Raw genomic sequence first — 27,888 nt, forward strand, 5'->3', positions numbered from 1 at the left:
GGGAGTATATAAGTTACTATCTTCGACGCACAATAAGAGTCACATTTTATCATTTCGGTCTTTTCCACAATAAGAATCACATTTCACTTTTACCATGAATGGCAAGTAGGACCCACACATCACTAACTTATTCATCTCACTTTTCTTTACATTTTTTATATCCCGGACCTACATAAAATGTGACTCCTATTATGAGACGGATGTAGTATATGACTATGATAATAAAGAATAAATTCCGTATACTCTAAAGTAAAAAGAGGAAAGAAAGATGAAACTAACAAAATAGATGAAATTATAATTAAAAATATAGGAGTATTAAAACAGACGAAAATAAACTATAGTCAAAGCCAATATCGTGGAGTAACACATAAGTCTTAAACCAAACAACCTGGAAATCATCACACAAATACAAATACTGGTATGAAGTAAAGGTAGACAGTCTGGAAACGGTCCAGACCATGTGATCCTGCGAATCGTCACTTTTCATTCTTAATTCATCTCGGCGATGATGGTATTGAAAACAGTCTCAAGCTCTTTCATCATGTTTTCATAATCAGCAACCTCTGCATGTTTGTTGGACTCCAACCACTTCTTAAAAGACTCGAAAGCATCCTCCATCTTCTGCTTGTGTTTTGATTCGAGCTTGGCTGCACTTCTAATGGCGTTTCTCGTTTTGTAGGCGTAGTCCTCCAAGTTAGACCTGGCCTTAACCTTCTCCCTGAACTCCTCATCCTCCTCCTTGTACTTCGTTGCGTCCCGAATCATCCTTTCGATTTCTTTATTAGACAGTCTGCCCTTGTCGTTAGTGATGGTAATGGTGTTCTCCATTCCAGTCTCTATGTGCTCCGCTGACACACTCAAGATACCATTCTCATCGATTCCGAAGTGCACTTTGAATTCAATATCACATCTGGGCGCTGTTGGTAGGCCTTCGAGTCTGGATTCACTTAGCAGGTTATTGTCTGTTGCCTTGCTTCTTTCGTCCTCATACACCGGCTCACATACTAACGTCCGATCTCCATCAACTTCACCACTCAAATTGGCTGCCAACACTGCTGCACTATAAGCCACAACTTCGCCTGGATTAATGGTCTTGCGCACCTCTTTCCCATTAAAAAAATTCTCCAACATCTCCTGCAGCTTCGGAATTCTACTCGACCCCCCCATCAGAAACACTTCATGGACACTGCTTATCTCCATCTTTGCATCACTCACGCATTTCTTAACCTGATACATACATTTTTCGAATAAATCCATGTTTAGGCCCTCAAATGTAAGACGACTTATAGTCGAAAACAGACCAATCCCATCCATCAATGATTCAATCTTAATTTGGGCCTCGGTAGCAGAGGAAAGATCCCTCCTGGCTCTTTCACAAGCCTCCCTCAATCTACTCATAACTGTTGGATTCCTACTAATATTCTTACCAGTCTTGCTTTTAAACTCTTTCATGAAGTAATTCATCATCCTGTTGTCCATGTCCTGGCCTCCGAGATGAGTATCACCAGCGATAGCCTTCACTTCAATGTCATTTGCCACAATCTTGACCACAGACACATTGAGCGTGCCACCACCAAGGTCGAAAATCAGCACATTCTTTGCCACAGAGCGAGTATCCCCATTAACATGACCATACGAAATGGCTGCATCAGTAGGATCATTAATGATCCTCATAACGTTAAGGTCGGCAATGGCTCCAACGGCCATTGTTTGATTGCAATGAGTCTCATGCTCATCCATCTTGTTTTTATTATCAGCAACCTCTGCATGTTTGTTGGGATCCCGCCTCGTTTTCAAATACTCGTAAGCATCCTCCGTTTTCTTGGCTACATTTCTAAGACCGTCTTTCACTTTGTTGGCGCAGTCCCAGTTAGACCTAGTATTAACCTTCTCCCTAGGCTCCTCATCCTTAAACTTGTTCATCTTCTCTATTTCTTTCCCAGACCGCCTGCCCTTTCCTGTGTAGTTGGTTATGCTGATGTTGTTCTTCACTCCAGTCTTTGTGTGTTCCGCTGACACATTCAAGATACCATTCTCATCAATGTCGAAGCAAACTTTGATTTTAGCAACACCTCTGGGCGCTGCAGGAATGCCTTTGAGTTTGAATTCACCTAGCAGATTGTTATCTGTTGCCTTGCTACTTTCACCCTCATACACCAAAAACGACACAGTGGTCTGGTTGTCTTCTGCCGTGCGATAAGTATCCACCCGCCTAGTTGGGATTAGTGTATTCCTTGGAATACATAACATCTGATCTCCATCAACTTCAATACAAAGGGACAATGGAGTAACTTCGAAAAGAATGAGCTTTTGCACATTGTCATTGCCTTCACCACTCAACTTGGCTGCCAGCACTGCCGCACCATGAGCCACAGCTTCATCTGTATTAATGGTCTTGCGCACCTCTTTCCTATTAAAAAACTCCTTCAACATCTCCTGCAGCTTCGGAATTCTACTCGACCCCCCCATTAGCAACACCTCATCAACCTCGCTCTTCTCCATCTTTGCATCACTCACGCATTTCTTAACCTGCTCTATACATTTGCTGAATAAATCCATGTTGAGTTTCTCAAATGTAACACGACTAATAGTCGAAAACAGATCAATCCCATCTATCAATGATTCAATCTCAATTGGGGTTTCGAAAGCAGAGGAAAGACCCCTCTTCGCTCTTTCACAAGCATTCCTCAATTTGCTCATAGCTTTTGGATTCCCACTAATATCCTTTTTATTCTTCCTTTCAAACTCTTCCCTGAAGTGATTCACCATCCTGTTGTCTATGTCCCGGCCTCCGAGATGAGTATCCCCAGCGATAGCCTTTACTTCAATGTCATTTGCCACAATCTTGATCACAGACACATCGAGCGTGCCACCACCAAGGTCGAAAATGAGCACATTCTTTGCCACAGAGCGAGTACCCCCATTATCAAGACCATACGCAATGGCTGCAGCAGTAGGATCACTAATGATCCTCATAACGTTAAGGCCGGCAATGGTTCCGGCATCCTTGGTGGCCTGACGCTGAGAGTCATTGAAATAAGCTGGCACAGAAACAACTGCATCTGTGATAGTTGTTCCAAGATATGCCTCAGCGATATCCTTCATCTTAGAAAGCACCATTGAGGAGATTTCCTCAGCTGAAAACTGTTTCTCCTCCCCTTTGTAGCTAACAACAATCATAGGCTTGTCAGTAGCATCAGTAATGACCTTGAATGGCCAAATTGCCATGTCACTCTGAACAATTGGGTCACTGAATTTACGACCGATCAACCTCTTTGCATCTGTGTAAGAAATAATTGAATTGGATAGAGATGAGAAAACAACAATGTTAATAGCGCAGAACAAACGTAACATAAAACCAATGAAATAAAATTGTCGTCGGATTGGATTAGTAGCATCTGCTTCAAACACATCACACTTATTCAATGCTAATTTAACATTGATAAAAAACTATCGTTCCTCATACATATATACCACTCTATAAAAAAGTCAATATTGAACTTTATTAGAAATGAAATATTCATGATTTCATCCTCTTAAAAGTGAGAATTTAGCACATCCTTTCACGGGTGGGCCAGAATGAACATGGACTTCCACGCGTGGGTTAGACAAGATAGGAGATCTATTATCGATATGGGACGGAAAATGAACATCCGTCGAGCCCACCCAAAGGGTGTTAAGATATGCCAGATTCCACCAAGTATACAAATGGAACCTAGCCATACATGTCCTCTGATATATCTTCTAAATCGTCCACACTAACAAATCCATCCTCCTGCCCAAAAGAGGATTTTAGTAAATAACCAAATATGATACTTGGGCTAAGGGTCAAGTTGGTAATTTTTCTTACATCTCCCCCTCCCGGAGCCCAAGTATCATATACGCCCACAAAATAAAGAGCTTTGAAGACTAGAAGAAAAGCTCCCAGACCTAACAAGATTAAGTGAATACCTAAAATTGTGGTCATTTTATTTTTATCATACTTCCACTCGTGAGGTAGACAAGAAGGTGGGCCGGATTAAAAAATCAGGCGGAATGAATATCGAATATCCACTTGTTCGATAGCCAAGCGTGTAGGTCAGAATGAACATGGACTTCCACTCATGAGGTAGATAAGCGTGTAGGTCGGAATGAACATGAGACTTCAACACGTGGGTGATAAACTCATTATTTTGTAGTTTTTTATTTATAGATTGACAGGGATGTGATCATATCATAACCCATATTTATGGTGATAACCTAATAATCCTCATTTTATGGACGAAAAATATCATTTTATGGAATAAAAGTATCATTTTATGCATGTTGAAAAAATATCATTTTATAGTGTATAAATATCATTTTTAGTAAAATGATACTTTTGACCCATAAAATGATAGGGTTATTAGGTTATCACATACATATGAGTAATGATATGATCGCACCCCTAGATTGACATATATATTGTCGAATTTAATAGCTTGAAACCTTGAAGTCTATTTTTTTGACAATCATGAAACAATTGTTAAATGACGAGTTTGTTGAGTATATGTTAGAGCATCAGCAATGGCGGATGTCACACCGACGTCGGACCGGCGTACCCATCGTCCGTGCGGGACGTCCACTATTAGGTCGGGAGAGATGGACGCGGACGTCCCCGGCAGACGAGCGGTATCCGCAGGCAACCGTTAACGTCCGTCGGGACGTCCGCCATTGCGGTGCCACGACGGACGTCCCGATTTTCTATTTTTTTTAAAACTATATACATACGGCTCGTTGAACTTCATTTCATTCGCACCACTTGTATTAACGAGTTTCTTTTCTCTCTCTCTATGTTTCTATCGGTATATCCAAAATGGCTAGTGGTGATGGTAGTGGTAGTGGTGCGAGTGGCAGTGGTTCGGGTGGTAGTGCTGACAAGGGGGAAAATTAATGAAGAGGTGCGGGCTTATTTAGAAGGAGACTACGGTTTTAAGTTGCAATCTACACGTTGTGTGCTACGGGAGAATGCATGTTTTTATATTTTTGATAGCTTAATAATTCTTGAGACTTGCTAATCTAGATTTTTTTAAAATTTAATTTTGTTTTCGAGCTTAATTTGTGTTTGTGTTCTTTGTGAATAAGAGGACATACACGTTGTTTCTAGAGGAATATTAGAGTCCATTAATTCGAAGCTCTTTTGGTTCTTATAGATAAATCTTGAAATGCAAAAGTGTTTTGCTTTGGGCTGAGATATGTTGTGTTATACTCCTTCCGTCCCGGCTAAGATGACACATTGCTTAGCCGGCATGGGTTTTAGGAGTTATTGGTTAAAGTGTTTAATTGGAGAGAGAAAAGGTGGATGTAAGTATTAAAGTAGAGAGATAAAGAAAGATGAATATTTTAATAAGAGTAAGAAAAAGTGGTTGAGTGTATTAAATGAAGAGAGAAAGTTTCCAAAAAAGGAAATGTGTCATCTTCGTTGGGACAAACTAAAAAGGAAAACGTGTCATCTTAAGCGGGACGGAGGGAGTACTTGTTTATCTTGAGATATGAATGTCTTTAAATGTGATAGTTTTTTTATCTATGGGATGATTAAGTGTGTTGTGAACTTAGAGTGCCTAAAATGTAAGCCTAGTTGACCGCGCGAACCGTAATTCTAAGTTGAAAACTTACCCATTGCTTTTCCGAGCAATGAAAACGTACGAGAATCTAAAAATATGGGGCGAAAGAACGAGGCAAGGGGATCGAGAGTGGAAATGGAGGTCAATGGACAATTAAACTTTTCTATTTCTTGGAATTGCGCGAAACGTTGGAACAAGCTTAATTTGTGAACCATTTTACTATTTCTTATCATTTCCTTGAACGATGAGAACAAAAAGAATACGAGGAAGATCTCAAGAAGAGAAAGATACCAAAGACGAGGTGATGTTCAAACGCGGAAGAGGGTACAAGACGAGAAGAGATGATGCTAAGCGAGGTAGCTATGCAATGACAAGAGATCGTATTCGCAATTTAAATTAGTATAGTGTAATCTTGCGTAAACTAGAACGTGGCGGCATGACGGAGATGATCTTGATACCCTGCTGAGGAGCGCGAGGATGATTACAATGTTTTATGAGAATAATGTTGGTGACGTGACAAGAATACGAGGATGATACTACTTTCAACAAAAGTTATTAATTTTAACGATACGAGGAGGTTACTTTGAAATTGGAAGACGAGATGATGGAGAAATATTATATTGAGGATGTAAGCAAATTTCGGGACGAAATTTTTGTTAAGATGGGTAGATTGTAACACCCCGATTTTTTTCTACCTTTATATTTGTCATCGAAATGACATCGTTGTGCATCTGAATTTTTTTCTCTTTAATTTCTTTCGTCGAGAGAATGACTTTACATTTTGGGCTGAAACAATTATTCTTTCATAGCCCAATTTGAAACCCTTTGTTATGAGCCCAAGACATTTATCAATTTTTCAACTTTGAGCCCACTTTGAATATGCAAGAATTAAACGTGAGATTACTCTCACCCAATTTGTGTTCCATAAAATCCGCTTCTGATCGGTTTCTACCTCCCCATGATCTCATGCAATCTGTTTATACCTATACATATCTCTCTCCATGACTCCACGTTTAATCAGATTCAATCAATTCCAAGAAAAATCAGAGAGTTAGAAATTAGAGAAAGAGAGATGGTAGGCGTTGTGTTTGAGAGAATTGGATGGAGGGAGAAGAGATGACGACGGAGTGGTCCACGGGCTCAGCGACGGCGGGGTGCATACGGAGCCAAAGGCGGCGCGGCGCCAGCTCTGTGCTGGCAGCAGCGACGACGGCTGCACGGCGGCGATTGGTTCAGACGGAGAGGCGACGGCGCTGCAATTTGGAGCGTGGTGCAGCGGCGCAATGGCGACGAGTACAGATCGGAGAAATTGAGAGATGATGAAGGAGGGACGCGAGTTCTCTTTCAATTTTGGATCAGAGATGTCGATAAATCTGAGAGAGAGGTACGCCATGTGTAGCAGCACTGATAGAATAAAGCGAGAGAGAGAACGGAGAGTGAACCGGAAATGGAGAGAGAGATCGGCTACGCAGCGGGTGGCGCGATGGTCTGCGTGTAGGCGACGAACACGGAGAGAACGGCGATGGCAGCAGCCCTGTGTGGAGGAGCTGCTCAACGGAGAGCTGTAGAAGAGTGAGCAGAGAGGGGAAGACGTTCAGCGACGCTGCGTCTAACCAAGGAGAGAGAGTAAGGAGTGCGGGCTGCCGGCGATGGAGATCGAGCAGCAGCGTATCTGTCGGTATACAGTGACAGCAGCAACGGTGGGGGCCAGTAGCGGCTGTTCTCGTCAGCCCCGACGATGGAAGTACCAGCAGGCAGTAGGAGACGGTGCTGATTAGTGACAGAAAGAGAGATGAGAAAGATGAGAGCTGATTTGGAGGTTTGATAGAGAGAGATCGAGAAGAAGAGAGAAAGACATAGAGCTGAAGAAGAGGGAGAAGCCAGACGGAGGGGGAGCTGAGTGAAATGAGAAGCAAGGGGACTTAAAATCCCATTTTGGGAGTTCACTGATCGTAAGGCCTATTGTTTGAGATGGATTGGAGCTAACCTAGTCTTTGGGCCGGAGTGTATTAAATCAATGGGTGGCTTCACGCACGTTTTTCGAGAACGGAATGGAACGCAAATTACGGTGTTAAACGAACGAGGTGGGCTTTATTTTTAAATAAGGGCAGTGCCCTAAGTATATTTTTATGTAAAAATGAATATTTGTCATGCCGTGTTTTGTTTTATCTATGGAACCTATCTTATGTGGCTTTTGCCATCTATGGATAATCGAATTCGGGTCTGACTAGGGCCTGAGTCCCTACTCAGGCTAGTGTACACCAATGGGGATCGTGAGCCGTCTTTTGGGTCGGCCGGTCTAGTGACTTGGAATATGGCCACATTCCTTGTTATCAATGGATCAGATATGGTAGACATCTATGGGAAAATGGTTGATCAACCGACTTTTATAATGGAAATGATTTTAGTGTCTCGGGCATTTTCAAAGTTAAAACCCCGAGGGCACTCAATGGTGGCATAATAAATACTTTTTATAAAATATTTTCGGCATGAGTCCACTGAGTGCATCAAGTACTCAGCCCTGGATTTCTTTTTTTAAAAATGTGCAGGTTGAGCTATGACGAGCGCGGTGGGTGTTGAGCATAAAAGTGAAGAAGATAATAAATAAAAGATTCTGAATATATTATGTCTTCATACATAGTATAATTCTTCTCTCGAATGCTTCCGCTGAATGTTGTTTCTTTTGAATTCATTCATTGATGAGATATTGTTAATTTAAGGCTAGAAGGAGACTTCAGTTTTAAGTTGCAATCTACAAATTGTGAGGAGGCAAGATTTGACTTTCCTGATAGCATTTTATGAATGAATGTTGATTGTACCACACTAATCGGGAGATTGGTAGTTTAATTTGATGGAGGAGAATTTAACACCTTAACCAACGATACTCGAGAGATTTGAGCTTATTAGCACTTGTTCATTAAATTATGGAAGGAGAATCTATAAACTGAGGAAATTGATTGAACTTATATGTGTTTTCGAATCCATAGGATTATGCTTCAACTGTTCTTTTATTTGCTTATGCTCAAAATCTTAGTGAGTTAGGAAACAAATTCTTTTATTTATGTAGATAGTGAAAACAATTGAGTTGTAGTAATTTGGTTTAATTCATTAGGCAATATTGTTGGGTATAGATCTAATCGAAATAGGGATCGCTCTTATGCTATATTACAAATGAGCCACTCAGTCCTTTAAAAAATCTCGTAAGGGGAAGGGTTAATATTGGATAAAATTTAGAGAGATTTTAACAAAGCACAATCCTTTTACTACATCTAGAGAAAGGTTTTATTGGGTAAGGGGCTTAGGGCTCCCAACTTGTGTAAAAAAGACCCATATTGTATTTGCTCATTTATTTACTTATATGGGTCGATGGAAAACTTATAAATACTCCCTCCGTCCCTGAATAGGAGTCCCATTTTTACATTTTGGTCCGTCCACGAATAGGAATTCCGGTTCTTAATCACTATAAAGGGTAAGTAGACCCCACATTCTACTAATTCATTCCACTCACATATCATTTAAAACTAATATATACTAGTGGGACTCATATTTCACTAACTTTATTCCACCTACATTCCTTAACATTTCTTAAAACCAGTGCCAGAAAGAAATGAGACTCCTATTGGGACAGAGAAAGGGAAGAGAGAAAAACGTGTTGATGGAAAGTTGAGAGAGAAGAGTGTTCTCCCAAGTTTCTGCATTGCAAAGTCTCGGTTATTTTTCCTGATAGGAGGTCCAAACGTTGTCTGATCCACTTGAAATTTTAACTAGAGGTATAAGACTCGTAGCTCTTCATTCTGACTGAAGAAAATTAAATCTGAACGGTTAGATCTTCACTTATAAATTTCTGAATGTGACTGCAGTTTCTTGAGGATGTTTATTTCATATTTTTTAAATTGTATTGATTATCTATTCCCTTCATTATGTTGTTAAGGATTAGATATCATTGTAACTTCTTGGTTGTATTCTCTCCTCGGTTATAGTGGATTTGATAGATCGGTGGGTCTCGTGGTTTTTATCTCTTCACATTGAAGAGACTTTTGTGTTGATATTTTCTATTATCGCTTCTCATTATCATAGGTGCTATTATATTCTGCACCTATCATATTCTTGCAACTGGGGATGTTTGTTTATCCGTTGCGGCCATTCCTCCCAACAGGTTTACCTCTCCTAATATCTATATCTGACGAACAGAACAAACACAATATGATGACAGCGATGGAAAATAGAAGAGAAATCTGACCGAAAACAGTGTTCAAGGGATTATAGGCGAATTGAGTCTTGGCGGCGTCACCAATGAGCCGATGGGAGTCGGTGAAAGCGACGTGAGACGGCGTGGTGCGGTTGCCCTGTTCGTTTGGTATAATCTCAATGCGGTTGTTCTTCCACGCAGCCACACACGAATATGACGTCCCCAAATCAATCCCAATAGACCGCCCTTTCCCCTTTTCCGCCATTAATGATTCTAAAACAGAGCTGCAGTAAAAAATAAAACAGAAATATCAAAACGAGTGCTACAAATGGCTGTCGTGAAAATTTCAAGAGGTACATAATACCGAGAGCCGCTCGGTGAGAATGGCATCCTAGGAATCGTTGTGGATGTTCCAACAAGTGTGTTTTGGAAATTGGATAAATGAATTGAGAATAGCTCTATAAATTAGAGAAAAAGTAGAGGGAACATGTCGCCTGCCATACCATTATCCTGTTTAAAAAGTACAACTAGTGAGTAAATTTTTTTAATGAACAATAACGTTGGTGAATAAATTTTTAAAATAATAGAGTAATTCTAAATCTCAAATGTTTTCATATAAATGTAAATGCAAATATGCGGAAATTACCGATTCATTAGTACTCCCTCCGTTGTACTCCCTCTGTCCCACTTTAAGAGTCCCGGTTTACTATTTTTAGGTATCCCACTTTAAGAGTCCCGGTTGAAATATTTCATAATTGGTAATAGGCCTCACATTCCACTCACCTTTTTCCACTCACATATTATTATAAAACTAATTAATTATAAAACTAGGACTCACATTCCACTTTCTTTTTTTCACCAACTTTGTTTTATATTTCTTAAAACTCGTGTCTAACTCAACCGGGACTCCAAAAGTGGGACGGAGGGAATATTAAAGATGACTCATTTTCTTTTTGGTTTGTCCCAATTAGGATGATCCATTACTTAAAATAAAAACACATTTATCTCTCTATTTTATTCCTTCTCTCTTACTTTACTCTCTCCACTCAACTCATAAAATAAAACTACATAAAATCTCGTGCCGTCCAAGGAAGCGGTCATCTTCCTTAGGTCGGAAGGGGGAGTAAGAGAAAGGGAGTCGATTTTAACCGTCTTTCTCAACCAATTAAATAAGTGATGTTATATTTCAGCACTTATCTCTATTTTCAGTTGTCTTACATTTATTGGGGTAGTAATTTTATTTTTCTATCTAAATAATATTAGAGCTGGACTTGAATCCAGAGGCGAATTAATAAAAATAAGATATTTCCATAAAATAAATATTAGTATTAGAGGATAGAGGAAAATGATCTATATAAAAATGCATCTTAATACAAAATTACATACCACATCGTAATCCTAGGTAGGCGATCTGATGGTTAATAATTAACCAAAAACACAGAAGATCATTATTAATTAGTTTTAAGTAATTTTATAAAATACGAATTAAAAGTTATTTTTAGATCATTTCGGGTCATCTTTACTAAAAATGACCTAAACATGCTCTCCGTACATTTTGGTTCTGCGTTTTGTATTTAAGGTCTCGTTTTGCATAGATCAAAATCCATATATAACATTTTTATAAAAAACTACTACTCCGTCCACAACAAGAGTCACATTTTGCTATTTCAGACTGTCCTATAATAAGAGTCACATTTTGCTATTTAAGTCTGTCCCACAATAACAATCACATTTTATCGTTATTATAAATGGTAAGTAGGTCTCACATTCCACTAACTCACTTCACTTATATTTTATTATAAAATTAATAAAAAAAGTGAATCACATTCTACGTAATCTTTTCTAATCCACTAGTTTTACATTTCTTAGAACTCGTACCTATACCATACATGAATCCTATTTTGGGACGAGGATAGTAACGTAACACTAAAATTGCATTTACCATTTCAAGCTTCAACTATTTAATTAGTCACTTGCAAAGTCTTGCGGAAAGAATAATTAATTGGTGATAGCTTCGGAATTGACATGCAAATTAATAAAATTAGTTAGTGATGTCAAATAGACTTAAAAAAGAAAAAACAAATAAGTCACCAAGCTCGATCGACCAATCACACAATAGCACCAAGTTGGACGGTTTCAAATTTCAATAATATAATTATAATTGCCCGGTGACTTATTTGTTTTTTTTTTTTTAAGCCTATTTGACATCACTAACTAATTTTATTAATTTGCATGTCAATTCCGAAGCTATCACCAATTAATTATTCTTTCCACAAGACTTTGCAAGTGACTAATTAAAGACTTTGCAAGTGACTAATTAAATAGATGAAGCTTGAAATGGTACATGCAATTTTAGTGTTACGTTACTGTCTTTTTCCCACGATAGGAGTTATGTATGGTATAGGTACGAGTTCTAAGAAATATAAAAATTAGTGAAATAGAAAAGTTAATATAGGATGAGACTCACTTTTTTATATTCGTGTTATAATAAAATGTAAGTGAAGTGAGTTAGTGGACTGTAAGATCTACTTATCATTTATGGTAAATGTAAAATGTGACTGTTATTGTAGGACAGACTGAAATAAAAAATGTGACTCTTATTATGGGACGAAGGTAGTAATTTTTTATAAAAATGTTATATGTGGATTTTGATCTATACAAAACTAGACCTTAAATATAAAACGCAGAACCAAAATGTACGGAGAGCATGTTTAGGTCATTTATAAGTTTATTTGTAGGTCATTTTTAGTAAACATGACCTGAAATGGTCTAAAAATAACCTTTAATTCAAATTTTATAAATGACCTAAAACTGATTAATAAAGATCTTCTGTGTTTTTGGTTAATTATTGACCATCAGATCACCTAATCCTAGGGTTACGATTTGGTCTGCATTTCGATATTAAGATGCATTTTTGTATTGATCATTGTCATATATGCTCTAATAGTAATACTACCTCTGTCCCTGAAAATTTGATACATATTACCATTTTGGTCCGTCCCTGAAAATTTGATACACTTCACTTTTACCATTTTTGGTAGTGGACTTCATATTCCACTAACTCATTCCTACTCACATTTTATTATAAAACTAATACTTTAAAAATAGGACCCACATCCCACCAACTTTTTCAACTCACTTTCCATTACATTTCTTAAAATCCGTGTCGGGTCAGAGTGTAGCAAATTTTGAGGGACGGAGGTAGTATTTAATTTATGGAAATATCTTATTTCTGTTAATTCGCCTCTAGATTTTAGTCCAGCTCTAATATTATGTAGATAGAGAAATAAAATTACTACCCTAATAAGTGTAAGACAACTGAAAATAGAGAAGTGCTGAAACATAACATCACTTGTTTAATTAGTCGAGAAAGACGGTTAAAATCGACTCCCTTTCTCTAACTATCTTAATCGGTCATTTCCGTATATTTGCATTTACATCTATAGGGATGGTATTCAAATTCTTTTCATATCTTTTGTCTTTTTTCCTTCTTAATTCTAGCCCCACAATCATTAGAAAAAATTAAACTAGTTGATTGGGGTATTTTAAAGAAATCTTATCCATTAACCAATGAGGTACCCGTACCACAATCATAGTCTGAATAAACAAATTGATACAATCGAATAGGAGTATTATGCAACACTTGGTCAAACTTCTCACTATAATCACCCTATCAATCACTAATATGCATTGAATCCTACAAAGTCAACATTTAATTTTTAGCTTTTCAATATTCTGTCCTTTTCACTAGTGTATGTAATCTCTCCGTCTCCTAACAGATATCACACTTCAGTGCACAAGATTTTAGGAGATATTATTTTGTGCTCCCTCCATTCTGAGGTAGTTGAGTCATTCATTTTTGCACTCGTTTAGAAAAAAATGATAATACATAGTTAAAAATGAGAGAGAATAAAGCATGAGAGAGAATACCTGAAGAGAAGAATCTTATCTACATTATTCTTTCTCTTACTATACTATTTCTTAACTTTAAATATTTATTACTCCTATCATTTTTTCAAAACGATTGTAGAAATTGAAATATCTCAACTACCATGGAACAAAGGGAATACTGTGGAAGTGATGAGACAAAATATAATTTTATAAAATATTACTCCCTCCGTCCCAGAGAAGTTGGCTCACTTTCCTTTTTAGTTTGTCCCACAAAAGATGTCACATTTCCCTTTTTGAAAAAAGTTCTCTCTCACATGAATATAAAAATTATATTTTCTCTCTCCATTTAACACACAAAATAAAACCTCCTAAAATCCCGTGCCATTTTCAAAGTATGCCAACTTCTCTGGGACGGAGGGAGTAATTTAAAAGAGAATTTAAAAAAAAAATAAAATTGTAACATTTTTTTTAGATAAACTAAAAAAGAAAAGTATTACGTATATTATGGATAATATGGGACAGAGAGTATTTAATTGCACAAAAATAAGACAGAAATGAGACGAGCACCAAATTGCCGGTTGTGGAAGTGGCAACATAATCAATCTAAAAGGTTTATTTTTAAAGGACCAGTGCTAAATTTTAAAATTACATGCAAGGTGGTGTTGGATCTAAACTCTAAAGTCTGCCTATTGGTAGTTATTACACCCCAAACGTTGATTGTGTCAATTTAGTGTCATTAATATTTCTCATATACTATTATTTTAACTTCTAAAATTTCAATTTGTATTCCAAAGTTATTATAAGTGGGTTTTTGAATGAATTTAACGTATAGAATATATTGTCACTTCTATTATTTATTATTGACCACCATTAGAGTTGATCAATTCAAAAGTAGGATATACTATAATTTCTTTAAAAAGTTGTTTCTGATTCCCGAAACCCATTTGTCTGTAATTTTACTTTTTCCGCCATGACATAAGAATAAGTCGACAGCATTTTCATGATTATTCGTCGAAACTCGAAAGGAACTAACAAGCTCAATACTCGGAAAATTAACAACTTAAAACTTAATTCGTGTCATTTAAATTTTAATGATGAATATATAAATAGATGGAGAGATCTGAATACACCGCTCCCCTTCTCCTAAGAATATAGAAATAAATTGCTAAAAAATATCATGAAATTTTAGTCAATTTCTTACCCATTTTGCAACTTTTTAAAAATTGTTAAAGATGGTACATGTATAATACTAATTAAATACATAATCAACTAAGTTCATTAAATGACATCGTTTAAGTAATCAAACAGTTTGTTTGCATAATATTTATCATCTGCACGATCATATATAATTTCTCCAAAATTATACTAAATTATTAAATAATTAAGAAAAATGTCAATATTCTGATATAATTATTTTTTTGAAATTATAAATATACCAAACACAAAATTTAGTTTTTCTTTTTTCAATTTGCCCTAAAAATGTCATTTTCAATTTCTTTACCTTGCCGATTTCTGGCTTCAGCCAATTACCTACTACAAAGTTTTCAGTGACTCGGTGTATATAATAATTAACTGACGACAGCTTCGGAGTTGAGAAAATTAATAATTCATGTCAACTACAACTACGCTTAATAAAGCTTTTTCTTATTAGTCTCACTTATGCAATTATAACTATTCGTTGAAATCGTCTATATATGTGTTTGCTCGATCGAGCTTATAAAAAATAAAGTGACCCTTCATTTGTTAGTAATTTTTTTCTCACAAAATCGATGACCGTTCCCTGTTTATATCTTACGGTCTATAGTGACTTAGTCCTATTCAGAATGTCCTAGAAACTAAATTCTATTATTAAAAAGTCTAATTATTTACGCTAGTAATATTTTTAAAATATTTACAACAATTTTGGATTGTTTAAAACTAAAAATTTTCTCTCACTTATTATCTCTTTTACAGCCCTTAATAATGAATTAAAACAACACTACTCCCTCCGTCCCATAGTAGATGTCACACTTTCTTTTTTAGTTTGTCGTACAAAATATATCACATTTCCTCTTTTGGAAAAAGTTCCCTCTCACATCAATTATTAAATTATATTTTCTCTCATCACTTAACACAAAATAACATCTCCTAAAGTCATATGTCATCTCCTAAGTGTGACATCTACTCTGAGACGGAGGGAGTAATTATTGTTGGTTATACACAGTGTTTCAAAAACTGGACCGGACCGGCCGGTTGGACTGGTTCGGTCGCGAACCGGTGCCTGTCCGGTCCGGTTGAGCATGTAAAACCGTTGGAATGTCGAGCCTTTTTGGACCGGTAAAACTGGGCGGTTTGGCCGGAAACCGCTAGCCGGTTTGACCGGTCAAGACAACAATTCCTACTTTTTTTTTTCCTTAAACTCGCCGGAAGCAACGCCGTCGGTTCACCCCTGCACCAACTTTGTTCCGCACAGAGCCCCCTACCCCCACAGGCCCACTGAACCCTACAATAGGTGAGGCCGAGGCAGATTCGTGGTGACGTATGCCCAAAAGAAAGAGCTTGAGGTATGTCATGCATGGAAGAAGAGGTGAAAGGGAGATGAAAAAATTCTGAAAATTGTGATTTCAATAGTTACTAAGACGTGGAAGGCGGTTTATCAGAATAGGAGTGGATGGTAGGTTGGCAGGTGCGTCAGTGGTTTGGAGGGGAGCTAGGATATTTTTATTTGGAAATTTATCATTTTTCTCACTTCTAATGCACCATTTATTTATTTTTAAATACTGATCTTATTGGTTTATTGATAAATTTTTAAACTTCTTTTAATAATAATAATAAGTTTATCTATATTTTAAACTTATAGTTTACTGGTAGTACATTTTAATTAATTATATATTTTTTAATATTTATAATAGTATTTTCGTTGGATCAGTGGTTCGACCGGTTGGACCAGTTGAACCGTGAACCAGTAGTCTCGTCGGTTCACTCACCGGTCCGGGTTTTAAAACATATCACTCTAATACTTCTTCCGTTTCTTAAAAATAACAACTCTTTTCTTTTTAGTCCGTTTCTTAAAAATAGCAACTTTCAAACTTTTCATTTTTGGAAATCTTTACACACTTATACATCAATTTATTTACCACTTATACCATTTACACTCTCTAATAGAGTGGATCCCATAATCCACTAACATTAATTCCATTACTTTTTTCTCTCCCTTTCTCCTACTTAACCAGTTTTTTCTTCATATCTCTTATTTTACCAATTTTTTTTTCTCTCTCTCTCTCTTTTACTTTATTAAATTTTGCATTAATACGTGTTACTCCCTCCGTTCCCTCATAGTTGAGGCGGAACTTTTCGGCAGGGAGTTTAAGAAATGAATGTTGAGTGTGTTAAATAAATAGATAAAAAAGTAAGAAAGAGAAAAAGGTAGAGAGAATAAAGTAAAAAGTGAATAAAGTAGAGAGAATAAAGTAAGAGAGAGTAAAGTAAGAGAGGGGGAAAAATTACTATAAATGGAAATGACTCAACTATGAGGAAACTTTCCGAAATGGAAAAATGACTCAACTATGAAGGAACAGAGGGAGTATTTCAAATATCCTTGTTTTTAAGAAACAGAGTAGAAGAGAAACGGCTTAGTTTATCAAATTTTTATATATCAGTCTTAGTATCTTCGCATATCATTCCAGCTAGTGGACAAATTTTGTAGGTCAGTTTAGATAATTATTTTCTATCACACATTCATTTTAACAGAGAGAGAGAGAGAGATATGGAAGGAATGAGAGAAATCGCGAGATCCTACTACGACAGAGCAAGCGACGCCGAGAAGATATCGATCGAACAATCCTTCGCAAAACTCGACGTCGACAGCGACGGGAAGATAAGCCTGGCGGAGTTCAAGAAGTCGGTGAGCTTGTGGCTATGCGCGGATGCCGTGTTCCAGAAACTTGACAAGAACGGCGACGGGTGCCTCGATTTCGATGAGTTTCTGTGCCTTTACTACATGGAGAAGAAGGTGGCCATAGGCAAATGCAGCGGCTGCTCGGAGCTGCTGGTGGGGCCCTACTTCTCTTGCTCGCTTTGCTTGGGAAGAGGCGAAGATACGTACGACCTCTGCTGCTCTTGCTACCGCCGTGGCGCTGAGTTGCCGCATGAGCACTCTGTGCAGAACATGATGGATCATCACTCTCTGCTCACGCTCCTCAGGAATCGTACGGCTGAGGATGAAAAAGTCCAAAAAAAGGTATTCATACACAAAATAATGTCTCACGAGATCCTTAAAGTCTCATTTATTTTTTTTTTATCTATTTAGAATTATAGGACCTCACATCAAATCACTACACTTATATAACACGTGTTTTAATGTGCAATCGATAAATGATAGACAAAAAATTAACAAAGTAAGAGAGGATAAAAGAAAAAAATAGCTAAAATAAGAGAGAAAAAAAAATAATTGAAATAGTGAAAGTGGATTATGGGGTCCACTTCTTAAAATAGAAAATTTAGAAAGTTTTTACTCCCTCCGTCTCAGATAATTTGTCCCAGTTTTCCATTTCAGTCCGTCTCACATAATTTGTCCCACTTCACTTTTACCATTTTTGGTAGTGGACCCCATATTCCACTAACTCATTCTTACTCACATTTTATTATAAAACTAATATATAAAAGTAGGACCCACATTCCACTAACTTTTTCAACCCATTTTTCATTACAATTCTTAAAACCCGTACCCGGTCAAAGTGACCCGAATTATCCGGGACGGAGGGAGTATATTTTAGGGACGGACCGAAATTGAATTAGTTTCTATTTTTAAAGGACAGAGATAGTTTAAAGACACATTTATAAAAAATGAGACTCACGTGGGTGTGTCATTTTAAATCCACTAATACTTCCATCGTCCACCAACATCTGATAAATTTTGTCATTTTAGATTGTCCGTTATTTAAAGACACATTTACCTTTTTTCTATTTTTGATAAATGCTCCACTAACTCATTACACATATATAAAAAATGAGACTCACATGGGTGTGTTAATTTCAAAACCAATCTTACATATACAGACTAGTAATGTACATTATACTCTCTCCGTCTCACTTTAGGAGACCTGGTTGAGTTCGGCACGGGTTTTAAAAAATACAAAGGAAAGTTGGTGAAGAAAGATAGTGCAATGTGGGTCTTACTTTTATATATTAGTTTTATAATAAAACGTGAGTGGAATGTGGGGCCGATTACCAATTATGGAATAATCCAACCGGGACTCCTAAAGTGGGACACCCAAAAATAGTAAACCGGGACTCCTAAAGTGGGACGGAGGGACTCCTAAATGTACTCCCTCCGTCCCTGATTAAGAGTCACACTTTTCCATTTCGGTTCGTCCCCAATTAAGAGTCACACTTTATTTTTACCATAAATAGTAAGTTGGTCTCACATTCTACTAACACAATTCACTCACATTTTATTATAAAACCAATATAAAAAAATAGATCCAACATTCCACTAACTTTTTCAACCAACTTTTCTTTGATATTTTTTAAAACTCGTGTCCGGTCAAAGTGTGACGCTTAATCAGGAACGGAGGGAGTAATATTTTTAATAATGTACATAATTCATATATTTTTTACGTATATTTATTTATGGTACACAAAATGTACATGGTTTGATGTTTAGACAAAAGATATGATTTTGATAGACACACATTCATTAACTTTTTCATTCATTTATTTTATAAATCAAATAATTTATGCGTCTTTAATTGCCGGAAACAGAGGGAGTATTTTTCTATCACTTCACTTCACATTTCTTAAGACCATACTGATATGCCCAACAGCCCAAACACATAATGAAACTTAATCAGAGCTGAGGTCATAAACTATGGTGTAACTAACACAGTACTAATGTAGTCTCAACATTTGTGTGAGAATATTAATGATGTTGTTGGAACATGAATTAAAACAGAAAGGAATGGAAGAACTACACGTAATCGCAAAAGCCCATTACCGAGCAGGATCTCCACAGGTCAAAAAATTAGCAAGAGAATTTTACAAATCCATGGACACAGATGGAGACGGTCAAGTCGATCTTTCCGAGTTCATAGCCTTCATGAAGCACGAAGGCTATTCCTTCATGCAAAACCGTTCTTTCTTCGACAAGCTTGACCTAGACAACAGAGGCACCCTAGACTTCTATGATGTCATGACATTGTATTACATCATTAGGAGTGGCCGCCCCTTCTGCGACTGCTGCGCTGAATTCATCCCCGGAATATTCTTCTCCTGTGTCGACTGCTTTAAGAATCCGAAAACCTCATTCCATCTGTGTTGTGATTGCTATCAGATGCGGAAATGCAATCATAATCACGACGGCCGGTCTCAGTTTCTGGACAATTATGCATTTTTGCAAGCTATGAGAGATCCGGAGCTTGCACATGCGTCGGGGGTAAATTCTAATGAGGTAATGTTGATCTTATTGCTGGAAATTGAAACTAGAAATAAAGATATAACTATCTCATGTTAGTGTAAAGAGAATCTAAAATCACAATATAAGTCTTATGGTTTCTCCTCATATCACAAATTGATTTTAGGATGGAATCTATGCATTTCTATCATGGTATCATAGTTGATCGTAGACTATGGATTAAATTAAACTGACCATGCATAGATAGGTTTTCAATTTGGGATCACTAATTGGTTTTTGTGTTCCTATCACTTATATACTCTTTCTGTCCATTAAAAATAGTCTCATTTTGCTGTTTTGGAATGTCCATAAAAATAATTAAAATATGAGTATACAGTACGTAATATTCGATTCGAATTTATGAATAATGCAGTTCGCTTTTCCCTTTATAGTCGGTAAATCTCTTGTTTGTGGCTGCAGGCTAGGAATAGACCCACAAATTCCATGTTTCCATTACAACATGAAGGCACTGTAGTTATGATAGAAAATGCAATTGTTCAAGCACCACCAAAACCAAAGTGGGTAAGTACGCATAATTTGTTTTTATTTGAATTTTGGAACGAGAAATATTATAGATATGAAAATTAGTTTTATGAAAATGATATAGTATATGCAAGCAAAGATAAAATGAAACTCAATTTGATTAACACATTGCTCTTTGTTGATGCATCTCAGAATAAAAGGAAGGCTGCATATTATTTACTTGACACAGCAGTCAAATTCGGGGCCTTTTCCACCTTCAGCTCCTGCACTATTTTGTGAATATATGAGAGAGCAAAATAAATTCATAAGGAAGAAAAAGGTGAAAAGTCTACGGTGATCTTTGGTACCGATGACATCCTTTGGGCTTTTTATGTTTGCTTTGTTATATCATTTTTCTTTTTTTGTTTTTAATTTGCATTCATGAACTACCTGCTAGCTGCTAGCTGCTGTTGTTTGTTCTCGTTGCTTTTGGAATTTTTTGTTATGAGACTGATGTCTTGTGAACTATTTCTTAAATCTGCATCGGGCCAAATTGGGACAAACTTTGGGGGACGGAGGGAGTATAAAGGAAAATGGATAGAAAAAGTTAATGGAATGTGAGTCTTACTTTTTTATACTCCCTCCGTCCCGGCTAAGATGACACATTGCTTAGCCGGCACGGGATTTTAGGAGTTATTGGTTAAAGTGTGGAGAGAGAGAAGGTGGGTGTAGGTATTAAAGTAGAGAGATGAAGATAGATGAATATTTTAATAGGAGTGAGAAAAAGTGGTTGAGTGTATTAATTGGAGAGAGAAAGTTACCAAAAAGGGAAATGTGTCATCTTAGTTGAAACAAACTAAAAAGGAAAACGTGTCATCTTAAGTGGGACGGAGGGAGTACTAGTTTTGTTGTGAGTGAAAATGAATTAATCGAATGTGGGTCCATTACCAAAAATAGTCTAACGTAAGTGTGACAAGAATTGGCCGATGGACCGAAAATGAAAGTAGTGACAAGTAATGGCGGATGGAGAGAACATTTATCATGGCCTTTAAACATAATTAAATGTTAATCAAAGTTGAGGTCATAAACTATCATTAACACGTATTGTAGTCTCAACAGTGGCTGATATTACACAAGTGTTACAGATTTTAATGCAAGAACAAGAAACCCTAGCTCTTGAAAGGATCTAAGCTATCAAGTCTTGTAGTCTCCACAACCTGCACACTTAAAGCACAAATTAGCAACAACAAGTAAGATCCTCTCGGATCTAAAGGAAATTACTAATAAGAAACAAGAACATCAAATAGATTAAAGAGATTGGCTCAGAACCCGCCAAACCACACAGCTGGACTGGTTAGAGTGCACCCTCACACCACCGATGCCTTCACCACAAGACCCCTTCACACCGGATCAAGTTCAACCGAACACAACTCGAAGCAGAACACTCAATCACCACAAATCCTAGGTTTTTCCAGAACACAAGCAATCGAAAGGATTGCTTTCCCCAACACTCACAAGAGGTTAATCACTCCAAGAAACAGTGATAAACCACATAAATCAACCGGAGAACTCGTCGGAGAAGAGAGGGAAACAAGAGAGAATTCGGCACGCGTCGAGAGAGAGAAGTCAATGAACAGTGAGGAGCCTAACCGGCTCCCTCTCGTATATCAACCACAGCCCTAGATCCAACGGTGTAGAAGCAAGAGCCGAGAGAAGGGACACATGGCAGCATCTAGAGGGTGTGAGTAAGTAATTGGGCTCAACCCAAATAATTTCACCCGGGCCTAAATAAAAGATGCAACCCAAATAGAAGTCCACAATTATCCAATATACTCTACCTTGGACTTTATTCTGATAAACCAATCATGTATGACAGGCTAAGGTACAACTTATCACAACCTACAAGGTAGTTCCCTTAGCACCCAGGTTCATTAGCATTTTGGAAAACCACCAGGTTGCCTTTAAACACCAGAGGGGCTGACACCCATTTGTCTAAAGGACTTCATGCTTTCAGCTACCTACCACCCTTACCACAGCTGATAAGGTGGCTAAGGTCTTTCCCCGGGACATGCAACCTATCCTAGATCAAAGTGCAAGTATTTAATGTAGAAAAGAAGTTTTTCTAATGGTAAGGGCTTGGTTCCCATGTCAGCTAGGTTTTTATATGTATGTACCTTTTGAAGAAAAACCTCATGTTTTTCTACAATATCTTTTATGTTATGAAATCTTACATCTATATTCTTTGTCCTATCATGGAATACATGATTTTTACAAAACTGAATTGCAGATTGAGAATCGGAAAACACAACAGGAGAAGATTTCATAAACTTAAGTTCAGAAAGCACTCCCTTTAACCATACTGCCTCTTTCATTGCTTCAGTGATAGCAATATACTCTGAGTCAGTAGTAGACAAGGCCACTATGTGCTGCAATTGGGATTTCCAACTCATACAAGATCTACAAACTATAAACACATAGGAAATAGGTGACTTCCTCTTGGCCCTATCATTAGCATAATTGGAATCCACAAAACCAGTTAGTAAAATACCTTCATCACACTTAGAATAGCATAAACCATACTTAGCAGTTAGCTTCAAGTATCTCAGAAGCCATTTCAGAGCTTCCCAGTGAACAGGACCAGAATTAGACATATATCTACTAAGACAAGAAACTGATGAATACACTAAACATTAAACCCCCCCAAAAGTGATAATTAAACGGGGATGGAGGGAGTAGTATATAAATTGATGAATATACTAAACTTTAAAGCCCCCAAAAAATTGAATAAACCATGCTGTTATACGCTTATTACGAAATTGGTGTATACGCATGAATGTTTAGAAATGAACAAGCAAGACAAATCAAAATGTGTATAAATTGATTGAACATAAGCACCATAAAGACAATTAGTCTCCACTAAAAATATAGCAAAAGTCATTTTTTAATACGATTAAGTGTCGTATTCTTTTTTATCCTAAATTATATTTATAAAAAAATTTAAACACAAGTAATTGTGTCTATTTTTTGTATTTTTAAATGATAATTCACCCATCTCATAAAAATAAGGACTTTGAGGATGAATGTGTTTTAATGCGAAATTTGTAAAGCACGCCTCATAAAAGAAAAAAACTAGCCAAAAGTTTAAGTGAACTATTTAATTTTATGGAACTTACAAAAATTGAAAAAAAAAAAAGATTCGGAAGGAACGTTTTTTGGAACATTTTTCGATACATTTGTATTTCCTATGTCTGTTAGCTCTCATGAAGTCTTCGATCGTCAAGTGTATAACCAAAAAAATGTACTACTATAAAATACAATTTGTATTTGAATTGGTAGCTCTAAAGCGATACATTTAAATTTTCTGTCTGATAGCTCTCACGAGGTCTTCGTCAAATGTATAATGAAGAAAAGTGTAAAACACAATTATTTGTGATATTTGAATTGGTAGCTCTCAACTTGATACATTAGTATTTGCTATGTCTGGTAGCAAATGTTGGAAACAGAGAGTAGAGTACAGCAAGAAGAAAGAAATAAACGTAGCCTTTGTGTATTAGAAGAATGACTCAAAAGACTTATTTATTCGATTGAAATGAGGTGCTATTTATAGGCACTCTACACAAGAAAAATGCAACTGCTAAACTGAATATAGCTAAGAAATAGGACCACTACGGAAACAGAAAATAGCTAAACATTAGGAATTTTGAAAACTAACAAAGACTAAGTCTAGATAAGTCTTGAGCTGTGAATTAATGAGTCAACGATCTTCATTCAACACTCCCCCTTATTCATAATTGCACACTCCGAGCATATTTCTGAACTTGACGTGCTTCTCCAAAGACAACGACTTGGTGAAAATATCAGCCAAGTTCTCAATGCTGCTGCAAAACTTCAAAGAGATGACCCCTTCATTAATCAAATCTCTTATGAAGTGAAACTTAATATCGATGTGCTTCGTTCTCCCGTGCATAACTGGATTCTTTACTATCGCAACAGCTGATTGATTATCACAGAAAATTCCAGTAGCCTTCTTCTGCTCCTGCTCGAAATCAGCCAATAACCTTCTCAACCACACTCCTTGACAAGCTGAAGAAGTAGCAGCCACATACTCTGTTCTGCAGTCGAAAGCGTTGTTACTCCTTGCTTCTTCGAACTCCATGTCACAGCTCCTGACCCGAGATTGAATACGTAGCCTGAAGTACTTCGCCTATCATCCACCGAACCTGCCCAATCACTGTCCGTGAACCCAACCAACTCAAAATCAGCAACATTTGAGTACCAAATACCAAAATTTTGAGTTCCAGCTATGTAGCGAAGAATCCTTTTTGCAGCTCCAAAATGTTGACGTGTTGGATTGTGCATAAATCTGGAAACCATACCAACGGCAAAGGCAATATCGGGCCTCGTATGCGTTAAATAAATCAAACCTCCAACTAGACTCCGAAAGCTTACTGCATCAGCTTCCTCCGTACCATCTTTGAGCTGCAACTTTTCAATCATATTCATGGGAGTAACTGCAGCTCTGCAATTCGTCATGTTGAAGCGTTTGAGAAGATCATCGGCATACTTTTTCTGGAAAACGAACACTCCATCTTCTCCTTGCTTAATTTCCAATCCAAGAAAATAATTAAGCAAACCCAAATCTGTCATCTCAAACATATTCATCATACTCTCTTTGAACTCAGTAATAAGAGAGTTAGAAGATCCCATATATATTATATCATCAACATATACACAAACAAGGAGCAAGCTACCGTTACTTCCCTTCTTTGCATACAACGTAGGCTCATTAGCACTTCGTTCAAATCCATTTTGCTAGAAAAACGAATCCAGCTTGTTGTACCACGCTTGCGGAGCCTGCTTCAAGCCATATAAAGCTTTCTTCAACCTATAGACCTTATCCTCCATGCCTTCAACAACAAATCCTTCCGGCTGCATGACATAGACTTCCTCCTCCAAGTGTCCGTTCAGAAACGCAGACTTGACATCAAGTTGATAGATAGGCCACTTAAGATGAGCAGCCAAAGACAAGAACATTCTCACGATTTTGAAGCGAGCAACCGGAGAGAACGTTTCCTCGTAGTCGATGCCCTGCTTCTGCGCATAGCCCTTGACAACCAAACGAGCCTTGTATTTCTGCACACTCCCATCTGCATTATACTTCGTCTTGAACACCCACTTCAAACCAATAGCACTCTTATTTTCCGGCAAGTCTTCCAGCATCCAAGTTCCATTCTTTTCAATTGCTACAATCTCCTCATTCATTGCATTCTGCAACTTCTCTTCTCCAGCAGCATCATGGAACCGATTTGGATCCGCAACCATAAGAGCAAAAGTACATCTATCATAAAGTTCAGTTAGAGACCTATAGCCTCGTGGAGGGGGTGTTTCGAGAGATGAACAACTACTTAATGAAGGTGGTGTATTTAAGTTTGGAGGATTTATAGGGCTGGTATGAGGCGTATTTGGAGAAGTAGTGTTTGGAGTAATATTTGGTGAGTTTATGGGGCTGTTTTGTGGTGAATTCGGAGGGCTGCTGTGCAGCGAATTCACACCAGAATCTGCATCACTCGTGTCCAGCGGGAAGAGAGTATATGGATCATCTTGCTTGCTCTCCCAATCCCACCAGCATCTTCATGAAAAACAACGTCTCTGCTGATAATAACTTTTCCACTAAGAGGTTTATATAACTTGTATGTTTTAGATTGAGAAGAGTACCCAATGAAGATACACTTTTCAGATTTCACGTCAAGCTTTCGACGATGTTGAGAGCTCACCAAAGCATAAGCTACGCATCCAAAAACCTTTAGATGGCTCACCGTCGGCTTCGTACCTCCCCAAGCTTCATATGGTGTGCGATTTTGAACAGCTTTTGTAGGAGATAAATTCAGCAAGAATACGGCAGTAGCAACAGCTTCTGCCTACAAGGAGTTGGGGAGATGCTTCGCCTTCAACACGCTTCTCGCCATCTCTACAATGGTGCGATTTTTCCTCTCCGCCACACCATTCTGCTCCGGCGTATAAGGTGCTGTCAACTCTCTGCGTATTCCATTAGTCTCGCAAAAATGATTAAATTCATTAGAGCAAAACTCACCACCCCTATCTGTACGAAGAACCTTGATGCTCTTCTCACTTTGCTTCTCCACCATAGCCTTGAAATTCTTGAAGTTCTCAAAGGCTTCGGATTTATTTTTCATAAAATAAACCCAACTCATGCGACTATAATCATCGGTAATTAGAAAGAAATACCGACTTCCACCAATCGACTCCGTATTTATAGGCCCGCACAAATCAGCATGAATGAGCTCAAGACAATTAGAAGCTCTCCACGATACACCACTAGGAAAGAATTTCCTCCTCTGTTTCCCATAGATACATCCTTCACATAAATCAAAATCATCAAATTTAGGCATCCCATGAATCATACCTTTCTCGCGTAGAAGCTTTAATCCATTGGTGTTGAGATGCCCATATCGTAAATGCCACAGCCTCTACGCCTCTTGCGTGCTAGAAACAAGAGCGTATTTCTCCACATTTGATATTCGCAGTGGAAACATTCTATTCTCCATCATGCAAACCTTTGCAATTATTTGCCCAGATTTTTTTTCTTTGACGACACAAACGATCATCAAACACCACCATATATCCAGTAGATATCAATTGCCCAACACTCAACAAAATATGTGCCAAGTGTGGAATAAAATAGACATTATAAATGAGTTTGGTGTTACCATGGCCATCCTTTACTGCAACAGTACCTTTCCCCTCAACTTGAATAGATTTGTCATCACCTAGCCTGACTTGAATCTTGTGAGATTCATCGAGCTCTTTGAACATCTCCTTGTTGGAACACATGTGATTCGAGCAACCACTATCCACGAACCACGCATCATTCGGCACATCCACGGCGTCTGCAACCGCCATGAATAACTTGTTATCATTCGCCTCTTCTTGGACGCAATTTGCTTGTTTTTCCTTCGACCAACAATCTGCTTTCACGTGCCCATATTTGCCACAATTATGACATTGAATTTGGCTCTTATCGCCTTGCTGTCCACCAAAATATTGCTTTGCATCAGATCGACTGCCACGACCTCGACCTTGGCCACGCCCGCAACCTCGGAAACCTCCTTTGCCTCGTCCTCTTACTGTAGAGAACTCCTTTTGATTGGAAAATTCACCTTTCACTTGAAAAGCTTTTTCATCAGACTTTTCAAACGATCAGTTAATCCTTGACTCACGAGCTTGAAGAGATCCCATCAGTTCTTCATATGAAAAAACCGATAGGTCCTTTGATTCTTCAATTGCAGCTACAACATGATCAAACTTTGGAGTCA

At 37.6% G+C, this 27,888-nt stretch overlaps 3 protein-coding genes across 3 annotated transcripts; 2 read left to right on the forward strand and 1 right to left on the reverse strand.

The window, feature by feature from the left end:
* Nucleotides 1-269: 269 nt before the first annotated feature.
* LOC125207815 (heat shock 70 kDa protein 18-like) lies at nt 270-10,181 on the reverse strand. The gene is made up of 3 exons (XM_048107316.2): nt 10,136-10,181; nt 9,823-10,055; nt 270-3,281 (listed from the first exon to the last, which is right to left on the reverse strand). The coding sequence occupies exons 1-3, from the start codon at nt 10,159-10,161 to the stop codon at nt 490-492; spliced, it is 3,051 nt and encodes a 1,016-aa protein (XP_047963273.1). The 5' UTR covers nt 10,162-10,181; the 3' UTR covers nt 270-489.
* A 7,235-nt stretch (nt 10,182-17,416) lies between these two features.
* LOC148931439 (uncharacterized) lies at nt 17,417-17,958 on the forward strand. Its single transcript, XM_089064786.1, has 2 exons — nt 17,417-17,849; nt 17,951-17,958. The coding sequence occupies exons 1-2, from the start codon at nt 17,417-17,419 to the stop codon at nt 17,956-17,958; spliced, it is 441 nt and encodes a 146-aa protein (XP_088920912.1).
* A 1,597-nt stretch (nt 17,959-19,555) lies between these two features.
* LOC125202728 (uncharacterized) lies at nt 19,556-21,012 on the forward strand. The gene is made up of 3 exons (XM_048101172.2): nt 19,556-20,089; nt 20,513-20,614; nt 20,768-21,012. Exons 1-3 carry the CDS (start codon nt 19,565-19,567, stop codon nt 20,852-20,854), a joined length of 714 nt encoding a protein of 237 aa, XP_047957129.2. The 5' UTR covers nt 19,556-19,564; the 3' UTR covers nt 20,855-21,012.
* Nucleotides 21,013-27,888: the final 6,876 nt, after the last annotated feature.

This window comes from Salvia hispanica, chromosome 2 (genome assembly GCF_029641045.1).
Source record: "Salvia hispanica isolate PSC_SH4W2 chromosome 2, Shi_PSC_v1, whole genome shotgun sequence".
NCBI classification, from domain to species: Eukaryota; Viridiplantae; Streptophyta; class Magnoliopsida; order Lamiales; family Lamiaceae; genus Salvia; species Salvia hispanica.